This window comes from Ictidomys tridecemlineatus, chromosome 3 (genome assembly GCF_052094955.1).
Source record: "Ictidomys tridecemlineatus isolate mIctTri1 chromosome 3, mIctTri1.hap1, whole genome shotgun sequence".
Classification (NCBI taxonomy): domain Eukaryota; kingdom Metazoa; phylum Chordata; class Mammalia; order Rodentia; family Sciuridae; genus Ictidomys; species Ictidomys tridecemlineatus.
In genome coordinates, this window is record NC_135479.1 from 46963497 (window position 1) to 46977951 (window position 14455).

Below are 14455 nucleotides of genomic sequence, written 5' to 3' on the forward strand. Positions count from 1 at the left end.
CCTATTATCTCCCTGGACTTTAATATTAATGACTTTTTTCAGCAGTATTAATACCACTGGTGTTTACACCATAAAGCTCACTTTTTAAAAGTTTGTTCTTTTTAGATATACATGACAGTAGAGAGTATTGTGGCATATCATACATATACAGAGTATAACTTATTCTAATTAGGGCTCATTCTTGTGGTTGTACATGATGTGAAGAATCAAAGCTCTTTTAACATTGAGAAAACCATGCCCCTCTGTACTTATTGAGGCACGGTATCAGACTGCTGGGAGCACATGGCTATCACAGATCAGTGATGTCTTACAGAGCAGCTGAGAGTGAGGGAGCAGCCAATGGCCCCTCCAGGGCTCTACAAGGTCTGAGGTCTGCACAGTGAGTCTCTGTTAAGGCTAAGGCTGGCACTTAGGTCTCACGGATATTACCTGTGAATCCAGGATGAAGGGAGGTTAGAAAAAGATGCTAGGTCAACTAAAGTGACAGTTTTCAATGGATTTCAAGAAGTAAAATACACTGAGATGAACAGGATAAATAAGCAGAGTGGAGGAGAAGCTCCAGGCAGGGGAGTGGGACTGAGAGAGGGATCCACATTGGGCCCTGGGTCCCAAGGACAACAGACAGGAGAGATCAGGAGAGGAGAAGGGACAGAGGAGAGAAGCAGGCTCACTCCCAGGCACTCCCTCTTAGGTTTCCTCTCACGACCCTTCGGTGGCACCACCTTGACTGAACCAGGCTCCTCAGAGTCAACGTGATGTCTTTGTTGCGGAGGCTGTAGATGAGGGGGTTCAGCAAGGGAGTGAGGATGGTGTAGACGGCTGACACCATCATATCCTGCTGCACTGTGTGATAGGAGCCGGGGAGCATGTAGGTGTAGACAGTGGCACCAAAGAAGAGCAACACCACGGTCATGTGGGAGGAGCAGGTGGCCAGCGCCTTCCTGCGGCCCTTGGCTGAGCTTGTCCTGCGGATGAGGAGCAGGATGAGGGTGTAGGAGCTGGAGATGACCAGGGTGGGCACGAGGAGCATGAGGATGCAGCACAGGTATATGAGCATCTTGTAGAGGGAGACGTCAGAGCAGGAGAGCCTCAGCAGGGCAGGAATCTCACAGAAGAAGCTCAGTATCTTCCTAGACTTGCAGAAGGAGAAGCTCATGGTGATGGGGGTAAGCAGCAAGCCATCCAGTGTTCCCAGGAACCAGCATCCGGACACCATCAGCCGGCAGACCCTGTGGTTCATCAACAGTGGGTAATGCAGAGGTCTACAGATGGCAGCATATCGGTCGTAGGCCATGGCCGACAGAAGAAAACATTCAGCTCCTGCCAGGGTCAGGTAGAAGAACATCTGGATCCCACAGCCTGTGGAGGACATGATATGGTCTCCTGTGACCTGGCCCACCAGCATCTTGGGCACGGTCACAGAGATGTACATGAGAGACAGCTGGCTGATGAAGGAGTACATGGGGGTCCAGAGGCGGGGCTCTGAGTGGATGAGAAGAATGAGGAAGGCGTTCCCAACTAGGGCCATCAAGAAAATGATGAAGGTCATAATATAAAGGAGCGTGGCATTTGGGGTGTCCCCAAAGAGCCCCACAAGGATGAAACTGGTGCTCAAGTTTGATTCCATGAAATTTCCTTCCCTGCATGCATATCTATCAGGTAGTTTCACCTAAGAACAATGAGGGCTGTGACTTTACCTCCATCACACCTGCGTGACTGTCCTAGTGTGCTTGGGTAAGACATGTACCTTGAGCTATTTCTCCAAACACTGGGTTAAACTGAGGTGGAATCCTAAGTTTAAATCTTAGGGAACTGAAGCTGCGTGCAGCCCCAAGTAACTGGATTAAGCAAGCTGGATGAAGCTGCTCCTGACTCTTGGGACCGCTGGCTCATCCAGGACCCAATGCTGGAAGTCACAGGGAGGCATGTGTCAACATTAATAATATAAATGGAGCTAAAATCATACCCCAAACCTTCTGAAAACTTGTAGTCTCCTCCAGTATTCTCTCCTCATATGTCTCCATCATGGCAGGGCAGGGAGCAGAAATGGCTGGCCACCCTCAAAACCCACATGAAGTCTAAGGGTTGTAATCCACTAACCATCCTGCAGGGACATGATATGTATAAGAAATGTCAGAAATAAAAGTTGGAGATGCCCTAAATACCCACTATTTAGTTTGAAAACGAACTAAGCACTTCTTTTTCCTTCTTAGGATGCCATTTCTCCCCTAAAATAGAGCCCAACATTCCATGTGCAATGACTCTGTGAGTGAATGTAGTTGAAGGACCAGGGGAAGCAGTTGTTCTAAAACTCATCTCTGCAGCTTCAACCTGTCCCAGGGAACCCTCTAGCCCTGCATTCCACTCAGAAAACCAGTAGAGTCCTCCCCTGGTATCCACAGCTTTGCTCAGGAACAGCTTCATCTGAGGTGCACCTGCAGGTGTTCAGCTGACTGGCTGAAAACACGCTGGGTATGTGGACAATTGTCCTGCACTCTGAGTTAAGGAGATGTCAGGCTGCAGACCACTGAGGGGTGGGAGTTCCATGACTGGCCCAGGCTAGTCAGCCCAGGGCTGCTGCAATGCCAGGGCAGAGCAGCACACGGAGAAAAGTCACACAACAGCCGAGATGCAGGTACACACAAAGCAAAACACAGTGAACGGTGGGCAGGCGGAAAAAGTGAGCATTCAGGAAAGTTCAAGTGGGAATCATGCAGGAGACAGAAGCAAGGATCAGCATCCACAGTGTTCCCTGGTCACCTTCCCAATGCAGAGTTCAGAAAACTTGGGCGGGGCAAGCCTGTGCTTCACTCCTCAGCTCTCCAGTGAATGAATCTACACCACAGCAACCCAGTGAAGCTGTCCCCATCCTAAAGCCAGGCAACTGCGTACATTTAGGAGTCAAGTAGGGAGTTACATCAGCAAGCAGCTTCTTCACCTGAGGGAGCTGAGGTGAGCACCTGCTGTGTGACCTTCACCTGCTGAGCAAGCGTGGACCAGCTCCCTGGGGGAACCGAGGAACCTGCAGCCACCACTTGTCATCTATCCATCTACCCCATGCTTTGCCTGCACTCTGACCAGGCACCCGCAGTCCTAAGCTTCTCCAGAGGTTCATCTTTCTGACTTTTATTGCTGTTGTGCTTTTGATTTGTTTTCCGAGTATATTGTAACTTTCCACTCACAAGAAACATGGGAGTTGCACATATTTGCCGTTTTTGAGGTGAAGCTATAAAATACTCCATCTTGGGGCTGGGGTTGTAGTTCAGTGATAGAGTACTTGCCTAGCATATGTGAGGCCCTGGGTTCAATCCCCAGCTCCACATGAAACTAAATGAACAAAATAAAGTTATTGTGTCCATCTACAACTAAAAAATATTAAAAAGAAAAAAAAACCTCCATCTTTTTCAGGAGGATATGGCACATTTTTTAAAAGCAATTTTTTTTCCAGTTTAAAATCATGTTTTCATATTTGATATTTATGAAGCCTCACTCTATAAACTAAATCTGAATTTAAGAAAGGCAGGATCATGCAGAATATACTCAGAACATAATCAGAGTAGGAACCCAGACAGGATTAAAGGTCCTATCTTTTCTCTCCTTCCTAGTCTGTAACGGCTTCTGTGTCCCACCCCCAAATTGCTTCAAGTACTCTTGAATACAATCAAGCATTCCCTTCAGTACCCTAATCAAGCAAGGGTAGGGACTCCACATGCCTTCTCCATGCCACCTGGCAGACTTATAATCCCATAGTAGGGTCACATGAAACCCATTCACCGTTTGTAACAGTCTCCTAATTGTGTCCAATTTCACTCCATAAGCCCCAAAGTTCAAAGGAACTTGTGCCTGACATGTTAAAATCAAAACAGCTTCCAAACCATCCCTTCTGATTCTGTGTGAGTGGCCAACCACAGAGACACCAGGCTGTGTGGAGGAGACCAGGGGCAGGTGTAGACCACAACTGCAAAGGGCATCAGGCTACAGCTGCAGCCCAGCTGCCCTCCTTGCTTCTGACTGTGTGATCTCAGGGGAGATGCTAACATCACTGTCCTTTCTCAGAATCCAGTCAAGCAGCATAGGTACTCTGTGTTTGTGAATCTCAAGACACATTCTATTCCCACATCCAAACTTGGTCTAAGCCTTCTTTCTGGGTGGGGTGAACCTCCTTCCCCATCGCCCTCCACCCTCTGGGCTCAGAGTCCTCCCTTCAAGATCTGTCTCCTTGTTACCTAACTTGAAATGGAGAGGGGTGGGAGGCCGCTCTTGGTGCCCACAGTGGGTGGGATGTGTGCACTTCCCAGCATGGTGAGGTACTGACACTGGGCTTGCATTTCAAAGATGAAAACTAAGCCTGAGCCTAAGTTGCAGGAAATGGCAAGTGCCCAACAGCATAGAGGAGCAGCAGAGCAGTAGTGGCATGGCAAGGTGAGCTTGCTGAACTGTGGAGACCTCAATGCCAAAGGCATGTCTGGGAGAAGAGACAGGCTTCTTAATAAACAGTGCTGGGGAAACTGGAGATGCAAGGGTGGAAGAATGAAACTAGATCTCTGTCTCTCAGCAGGCACAAAAGTCAACTCAAAGTGGATCAAAGACCTAGGAATTAGACCAGAAACTCTGCAACTGCCAGGAGAAAACATAGAAGCAACACTCTGTATACTAACTCAGATACCAACTTCTGCAACAGCACCCCTAAAGTTCAGGAAATAATGTCAAGAGTTTAAAATGGGATGGCATCCAATTAGAAAAGCTTCTGCACTACAAAGGAATCAAGAGAGAAGCAAGAACCTACAGAGGGGAAGAAATATTTGCCAACTACATATAGGGGACTAATATCCAATATATAAAAAGAGCTCAAACAATTTAACACCAAAATACAGATAATCAGATCAATAACTTGGCAAATGTACTAAACAGACACTTGTCAAAAGAAGAAATACAAATGTCAAGCAAATATATGAAGCACTATTTTTAGTAGTCAGAGCATTGCAGATCAAAACTACATTGAGATTTCATCTCATTCCAGTTAGAATGGCAATCATCAAGTATACAAATAATATAAATGCTGATGGGGATGTGAAAAAAATGATCACTTATACACTGTTAGTAGGATTGTACATTAACTAGTACAACCATCATGGAAATGAGTAGTGGTCTGACCCAGCTATACCACTCCTTGGTACTTATTCTAAAGAATTAAAGTCAGCATACTGCAGCAATATATGCATATCCCTGTGTATAGCAGCACAATTCACAATAAGTTATGGAACCAGCTCAGATGCTTGCCAAAAGATGAATGGATAAAGAAATTGTGAGAATATATATATACACACACACACACAAACACACACACTGGAGTTCTACCCAGCAACAAGGAAGTAGATGGACAGGAGAACAATTCCTAGGTTTTTGATCCTTTGATGCTAAGGGAATAAGCCAGGCACAGAAAGTCCAGGTTTGCATATTTTCTCTCATATGTGGAAGTTAGAGAGAAAAAGTGGGAAAAATGAAAGCAGAAGGGAGACCAGTACCATAGAGGATGGGATTGGAGGAGGGAAAGAGGAAAAGGGGAAGCACAGGGGAATGAAGTATGATCATAATTCCTTAATACATATATTTTGAAAAATTAAGAAACAGAATCCACAAGCATGCTACTTTATAGAACACACAAAATTAATAGAAAAATGTATACAAATTAAAATATTGGCAAATATACAAACAAAAATATAAGAAATCTGGAAGTGACATAATTTCACAAGAGTAAAATTTTAAGCATTATCTACTTACTAAGATAATGGAGGTGATTTCATATTCAAAAATGCCCAAATAAAGTGAAGTTACATGCTTCCAGAATTTTAAAAGGATTGTAATTCAATTTTGGTTGTAGCAAGAAAATTGTTTTAAAATACAGCATTATTTGTACATGGATTTTGTTTGAGAAATGTCTTAATGAAAATGGAGAGCTGAAGTGATTGATCAATTATACTTGTTCCATCCTCTTTTTTTTGACTTTGCCTATTCATCAGAATTTGTCACCTTGAGATCACAACATTTCTGTGGCTGTCCACAGACATGCACTGCACTGTAGAAACTTTGTCACCAGATGTGCATGTCCCCAGCTGTGTAGGAAATTGTACTCTGCCTTCTCAATCAGCTGTCATGCTATAAAGAAGTGTTTCCTGTGGTGCTCCTGTGTGATGCTTTTCATGTTTCTGAGCTTTGTTAGTGGATAAGTTTTCTGTTCAAAGTGGTCTCCAGGTATAGGCCTGAGTTTGTTTCATGTGACTGGAAACAAGGAAACTGTGTGCAGCTTGTGGACCTAGTGTGAGCTAGCTCAGCCTCCCTCAGGTGTGGTGCTGAGCTCAACAAGTTTAGTGCTAACTGACTCAGTGAAGTCACAGTGCTCTGTCATCATGAGTGTATCAAATGTGTAAGTCCATAAAGGGAAACACAGAAAACAGATGGAGATGCCGTGATCAGAGGCAGCCAGGCACTTAAGCCTGTGTTTGCCTTGGGGTGATGACTCTTCATTAGCTAATTCAGTGTGCTCAATGACTGTATTGAACATAAACACAACATATAACAAGAACCAACCATACATCATAAAAGTGGATCTGTTTCAAACATGACGTGCAAAAATATGTTGTGATAAGGTGTAAAAACTTGTCACAAGATTCTTGTAAGCAGTACTCCTGCAGTACTTTTTAAAGGATATGAAGTCACCTGACAATTCTGTCTCCTGTTGTTTTACAGGAAAATCTGGAAAGCATGGGAAATGATCCGGCTGGATGTGGAACCGAGGATACTCACTGTAGGTCCTTGATCCACCCTTTACTCCAGATGCCCACAGAGGGAAAGCAGCAACCACAACCCTCACAAAAGAAGCTGGGTGACTCCCAGGTGAGGTCTCTGATCTACAGGTAGTGATGGCCTCCATCGTAGAGCACCTTAAGGGGAATTCATCCTGTCCCTGCTGGGTGAGGAGTTAGCCTAGGCTGAGAGTGACCCTAATGTCTTTGGGGAGCACTCCTTGGACTCTGGGTCTGGTCCAGCTCTCTGACACAGCTTTTCTGGCCCCTATGTGTCCTGCCTTGTGAGTAAAATGGTCTTCTGAACAACTTTTCCCCTCCCAGGAGCTCCCATCTCACTTAGTCACACTTAAAATAATAACCTTAAGAATTATTTCTAGGAGATAAAATGACTTGATTTGCCAAATGCTTTTCTTTAGATAAGATGTTTTGCTAATTCTCTATCTGAGCAACAGTCACACTTGAAACCACCAGCTCAGTTTCCTTCACCTTCTCTAGGGTGAAGTGAGTGTGAGATGAACTGATACTCAAGCACAGGTGATGTTGGAATGGCTGCAGCAGATTGTCTTGTGACACTTGCAGGATTTCTCACCCTGGATTCTGCTTCAAGGAAAGGGCTATGTTTGTTTGGCTAAACTTTTTAAAAAATTATTTTTCCTCTCCATTCTTTAAAAATAACCCAAACAGTTAATTTTCACATTTGCAATATGGAATTTTTTTCCTTCAGATTGAGATTTTGTCTCATTCCAGTCAGAATGCCAGTCATCAAGAATACAAATAATAGAAAGGGAGGAAGATGGAAACAACATGGCGGCAGGAAAGGAGTGAGCCACCCTGTGCCCTGCGACTCCAGATCCTCAGATCTCGCCTAGTCGGAATACTACATCTCTAAGAGGACCCCTATCTATCTGCTCTCTGTAGAAAACACCAGAGCTGTGACCCCATGCAGAGCTCCGGGCCTCAGCGTTCGAGTAGAAAGCCTGGCATTAGAGCAGGACCCAAAACCCGAAGTTCCAGTCCAGGCAAAACTGGGTGAGCACCTTAGGAGAATCACCTATCAACACATCTGCAGATCGCCAAGACTTCACTCCCACACAAGTCACTCAGCTGCTACCTACCCATAGCACAATACCATGGCCTGGCTCTCCCCATCTCACCAGGTTCCCTCACCTCACCAGACACCCTGGCAGTGAAAGCAGGCCGCTGCCATCTTGACTCAACATTCTCGCCATTTGGCTGGGGGCAGTGCCCAGATTGGATCTCCAGGGGCCAGGTACCATTTCCAACCACCCCCCTGCCCCAGCGGTGGTAACCCAACATAGTAGTTGCCCAACACAGGTGTGCAGTGCGACCAGAGAGCCGCCCACTGGAGCCCCGGGGTGAGAGTTTCCTCAATTGGGAACTGCTGGGGGAGAGGGAGAGACCAGGAACTGGGAAATCTCCAAGCAAGAGAGGGAGATAGTACCAGGTGCTCACATCATACAATCGAGCTGTTCCAAAAAGAGACCCGAGAGGTGCAATCTTTCTGCAGAGACTGGTGGGTGCCACTCCCCACATCCAGGAGCCTGCACCAAGAATATTCTTCCCACTCTGGTTACCTCCACCATCCAGAGGGCAGAGACACCATCTTACAACAGATAACACCACCTACTGGATGAGAAGAGAAGAAAGATACCTATCTCTAAAGCCAGCCAGAACCCTGGCTTCTTTGGTTTTTGGTTGGTTGGTTGGTTGGTTTTTTCTCTTCTAACTCTCTATCCTCAGGTCCTCACATCCCCAAAATATGTGAAACCAAGAACTTTGTATGAAATATGACTTTGAAGACTAAGGCATCTGAATAATATAATATAGAAGTGTTGTATATGCCCCTTTTTTCTTTTTCTTTTTATTCTTTCATTTTTCTTTCCTCCTCCAAATTTTACTGTTTTAACATCTGTATTTTGTAAATACATATGTGTGTTTGTTTTATGTACTCCACTGTCATCCCATGTGTAAGGCATGAAGTAACATGTGGGGCATGTTGCATCAGAAAAGAGGAAACCTAACTTGCAGGCTGCTACCCACTCCCTGGTCCTGGGGCCTCACATGGCTAGGATGGTGCCTGGCGATCAGCCAGAAGGCATTATCATGGGTTGTGACGAAAAATCAGACCACCTCTAGGATAGGCTCAGAACCTTTCTGCCCTCGTGGACAGCTCCTGTCACCCATTACGTTCTATAGGATGGGTATACACGTGAACTCTTCCCACCCTGCTGACCTTTATCCTGATTGGCTACTGTACATTATATAAACATATATATGTGTTTTCTCAATAAACTGAGATCCTGCTTTGACTGGTCTCCCTGACGTGTCTGATTGTCCTCTGGTGAGGGAGTGCTGGGTGCAGGTGGTCAGTCAGCCCTCTCCTTTCTTGGCTTGTCCTGTGGGGGCGTGCTCTCCCCATCTCTCCCGCAGGTCAGGAGGGAACTAGGGCTAAAAACCACTACATCATGTACTTGCGTACCCTAAATTACTTCCTATCTATTCTCTTGCTACTAATCCTCTTTACTAGGTTTCTCCTTCATACTTCCTCTGATATATTAACTCTATATCCTCACATCCTACCTCCTCAGCATATTGTCCTAAGCCCTACCCCCAGTTTATTGTCCACTTTCAGAAACTGTAAACCTTTTTACAAAACTACTGATTATATTTAGATAATAATTGAATCCAACATTTCCGGACATTGAGACTAAACTGTAAATGTCTTAATAATAACAAATTGTTCATAGGTGGTATATTTTTGATATTAAGATCTGTTAACATTGTTCTTCCCCACAAAGGAGAAGTCTTGGAACCCTACAAGAGCACTACAAACTTATAGGGTAAAAACACTAACAATCTAGACCCACAGAACTGGAAAGGAAGACACCCAAGCAACAGGAAGAGATAAGGGAATAAGGTGCCCCAAACAAATGAAGACACCACATCATTAGAATCATTGCCAGCCACAGCAGGGGGAATGACAGAGAAGGAGTTCAGGATGTACATGGTTAAAATGTTCTGTGAACTCAATGAAGATACAAGACAGCAAACACAGGCAGTGAAAGATCACTTCTACAAGGAGCTACATAAAAAGTCCAAGAAGCAAAAGATCACCTCAACAGGGAGATAGAGGTTCTAAAAATAAATTTAAAAAAACCCAGAAATACTTGAAATGAAAAAAATAATAAACCAAATAAAAAGCTCAAACAAAAGCATCACCAACAGAGTTGGCCTCAGACAATGAAAAAAAATATATAGACCACACAGTGATTATGGTAAGAAACCACAAGCCGAACATTCAAGAAATATGGGATAACATAAAAAGAGCAAATTTAAGAGTTATGGGGATAGAGGAAGGCATAGAGATCCAAACTAAAGGAATGAACAATTTTTTCAATGAAAGAATATCAGAAAATTTTCCAAACATGAAGAATGAATTGGAAATCCAAATTCAAGAAGCCTACAGGATGCCAAGTGTACAAAATCACAACAGATCCACACCAAGGCACATGATAATGAATAAGGAGAGAATTTTAAAAGCCACAAGAGAAAGGAATCAGATTGCATAAAGGGGAAAACCAATTAGGATAATGGCAGATTTTTCAACACAGACCCTGAAACCTAGAAGATCCTGGAACAACATATTTCAAGCTCTGAAAGAAAATGTGTGCCAACCAAGAATCTTGTATCCAGCAAAATTAAGCTTTTGATTTGAAGATGAAATAAAATCCTTCCATGATAAACAAAAGTGAATATAATTTATAGCTAGAAAACCAACACCACAAAACATCCTTGGCAAAATATTCAATGAAGAGGAAACAAAAAACAACAGTAAAAATCAGCACAGGGAGGGAGTACCCTAAAGGAAAAAAGAATCAAAGAAAGAAATCAAGTCAAGTTAAATAACAAACTTAAACAAATATGGCTGGGAATACAAATCATGTCTCAATAATAACCCTGAATGTTAATGGCATTAACTCACCAATCAAAAGACATAGACTAGCAGATTGGATTTTTAAAAAAGACCCAACAATATGCTGCCTCCAGGAGACTCTTCTGATAGAAAAAGACATACACAGACTGAAGGTGAAAGGTTGGGACAAATCATACCACTCACATGGACTTTGGAAGCAAGCAGGGGTTTCCATCCTTGTATCAAATAATAATAGACTTCAAGCCAAAGTTAGTCAAAAGGGATTAAGGTGGACATTACATACTACTCAATGGAACCATATACCAACAAGCCATAACAATGATAAATATATATGCCCCAAACAATCGTGCAAGGTCTGTCTACAGATGGTTGTCTTGGCTTGGGCTAGAGGAGCTCTTGCAGTGCTTGTGCATACCATCTACCCCATGCACTTCCTTATCTGTGGCTCCAGGGAGATTGACCATTATTCTGTGAGATGCTCGCCATTCTGAGAATGTCTTGTGAAAATAATGTTTGACCATCAGTTTCCAAGATGGTGGAATTTGTGTCAACCATTGTGTTCCTGCTGGTCTTATTTCCTCTCATTCTGGCCTTCTACATTGTCATCTTCCTCACTGTCCTCAGGATAAACTCTCTAAAGGGTAGGAACAAAGCCTGGACACTTGCTCCTCCTGCCATCTACATGACACCCAGCTCTGCCCACACACCAGAGCAATCCCAGATAGGAGCTGTGCTGGGCACCACAGTGATCCCTACGCTTGACATCCTCATCTACAACCTGAGGAAAAAGAGGAGGCGGGGGCTCTGAGGAAGTGCCTGGGGAGGGGCTGTGGCTGTCAAAGCTCAATGCCTCTCCAGTGCTGCTCTAGGAATGTTCTATCCTCAACTTTCAGAGGAGCCACTGTCAACTCACATTCTTAGGAAAGTCCTTTCCAGGATTCATGTGGACATTTGTCTGTTGCTCTCAGTTCCATGTGGTGGCTTTAGTTGAGCACAACCTTGATGACAGCTACCAACCAGCTCTGGGGAAATTACGTGGATTCTGGTGGTGACGTCTGCACAAGGGCAAATGCTCTTGGCTCCTCTTCAGCTTTAATGTATTGGGTCACCAAGGAAGAACTGGTGTGCTAGTCTAGATCCAGCGTCTCGATGGTGCTTCTAATTTCAACTGTCCTATCCGTGTTCACTATCACCTGTCACTCCCCGAGCTCCTGCCTCAATCCCCCTGCCTAAAACCCAAAGGTCTCTTGATCCATGACACCTCCTGATAGACTCCTCCCTTTCCACAACTCTTGTATGTTACTATACGTTTTTTTCATAGTTGGTTACGAATTACATATGCAATTGTATTCTTTTTCCTTCTGAACTAAAAAAAAAAATAAGCAGCCATATGTAAAAAGAAATATGAGTGAATTCAGGAAATTCTTTCAGAAATAGAACTTAGAGTTTTACTTTTTATCTACTAGATTTTACCATTTTTCATTTTAATTGGTATATTAATATATATATATATATATTTCATTAATTAGAGAGCTTAAATGTATAATTTTGTAATCATCTTCAGTGAGACTTCTGATAAACTTGATATGATGATGTGCTTCTGCACCAGCTCCCAGCCCAAGGAGTGGGACTGAGCCTCCTTGTGGGTATTCTAGATGCTAAAGGGGGAGCAAGACAGTGGAAGTTAGAGGGGAGGGGGAGATAATGTGAGCACTGAGCAAGTGGGGGATAGGGGGAAAGGAACTGCAGGCTGCTGGGGAGGAGGCTCCTGGTCAGGGTGCTGACTTGAGAGTGAAGGTAGGAGGAGCTCCCGGCTCCACCCTGCTGGTAAGACTGGGGAGGGCACAACTTTCATATGGTGACAGCACCTTTTCTGCCCTGAGTCTGGCAGGATGCTCCACACACCTGAAGTCATGGATCGTCTGACTCCAGTCTGTAAGAGAGCCATGATTGCCTCAGTTTCTAAATGGCAAAGGATGCTCAGTGGTTTTATGTGACTTTGCCAGTGGTACCTAAGCAACAAGGGGCAGGGCATGTACCAGAACCCAGGCCCATCTGCTCCTGGGCCTATACGTTGTGTGCTACTAGACGCACCCTCCAGGGGAGGACACAGACAGTAGCTGCTCAAGGAGGGACTGGGACCTGTCCTGTTGCCTGTGAGGATGTTCTGCCTGGGTGTTCCAGTGAGATGACAGGTGCTGTCTACCAAGCAGTTGTCCCCGAGGGAGCACCATGAGTTAGTGGGCTCATTCAGAGACTTGGACATACCTAGATTTAAGTCAAATCTAGGAGCATATAGAACCCTCTTTCTACAGAGCAGGGTAAAGCACAAGGCCAAGGTTGTCAAGATCAAAACCAAAGCCTAGACCAAGTCCAGGGCTTAGCTGAGCCATGTCAAGACAAAACCAAATGCCAAGATAAAGGCCAGGGCAACCCTGTTCTAGACACACCTGAGCCGAGCTCAGCTGACAGCGGACAGGCAGCAGGACCAGGTGTGCTGAGGCAGGGCCAGGTGTGGTGGTGCTGTGTACTTGCTCCCTCCACAGGCAGGTCTGGGTCATCCTGGACCCTGATGCTGGCTCTTGGCACATCAGTGTGTGGATCTTTAATATATATATATTTGTTGATGTGTGATACCTGGTAGGGAACCCAGGGGCACTCTGCCAGAATTTTTTTCTTTTTAATTTCAACACAGGGTTTCACAAAGTCGTCCAGAAAGGCCTCAAATATGTGATCCTCCTGCCTCAGCCTCCTGGTAGCTGGCATTAAGGCGTGGCCACTGCACCTTCTCTAGGGTGAAGTGAGTGTGAGATGAACTGATACTCAAGCACAGGTGATGTTGGAATGGCTACAGCAGATTATCTTGTGACACTTGCAGGATTTCTCACCCTGGATTCTGCTTCAAGGAAAGGGCTATGTTTGTTTGGCTAAACTTTTAAAAAAATTATTTTTCCTCTCCATCCTTTAAAAATAACTCAAACAGTTAGTTATCACATTTGCAATGTGGAATTTTTTTCCCTTCAGATTGAGATTTCATCTCATTCCAGTCAGAATGCCAGTCATCAAGAATACAAATCATAGAAAGGGAGGAAGTTGGAAAAAACATGGCGGCAGGAAAGGAGTGATTCACCCTGTGCCCCGCGCCGCCAGATCCTCAGATCTCGCCTAGTTGGAATACTACATCTCTAAGAGGACCCCTATCTATCTGCTCTCTGTAGAAATCACCAGAGCTGTGACCCCATGCAGGGCTCTGGGCCTCAGCATTCGAGTAGGAAGCCTGGCATTAGAGCAGGACCCAAAACCCAAAGTTCTAGTCCAGGCAAAACTGGGTGAGCACCTTAGGAGAATCACCTATCAACACATCTGCAGATCGCCAAGACTTCACTCCACTCCCACACAAGTCACTCAGCTGCTACCTACCCATAGCACAATACCATGGCCTGGCTCTCCCCATCTCACCAGGTTCCCTCACCTCACCAGACACCCTGGCAGTGAAAGCAGGCCGCCGCCATCTTGACTCAACATTCTCGCCATTTGGCTGGGGGCAGTGCCCAGATTGGATCTCCAGGGGCCAGGTACCATTTCCAACCGCCCCCCTTCCCCAGCGGTGGTAACCCAACATAGTAGTTGTCCAACACAGGTGTGCAGTGCAACCAGAGAGCCGCCCACCAGAGCCCCGGGGTGAGAGTTTCCT

The 14455-nt window shown here is 44.9% G+C and overlaps 1 protein-coding gene across 1 annotated transcript; it reads right to left on the minus strand.

Moving 5' to 3' along the window:
- Window positions 1-667: 667 nt before the first annotated feature.
- On the minus strand, window positions 668-1627 carry LOC144375636 (olfactory receptor 2T3-like). The gene has a single exon (XM_078041087.1). The coding sequence runs from the start codon at window positions 1625-1627 to the stop codon at window positions 668-670; it is 960 nt and encodes a 319-aa protein (XP_077897213.1).
- Between the last annotated feature and the right edge of the window lie 12828 nt (window positions 1628-14455).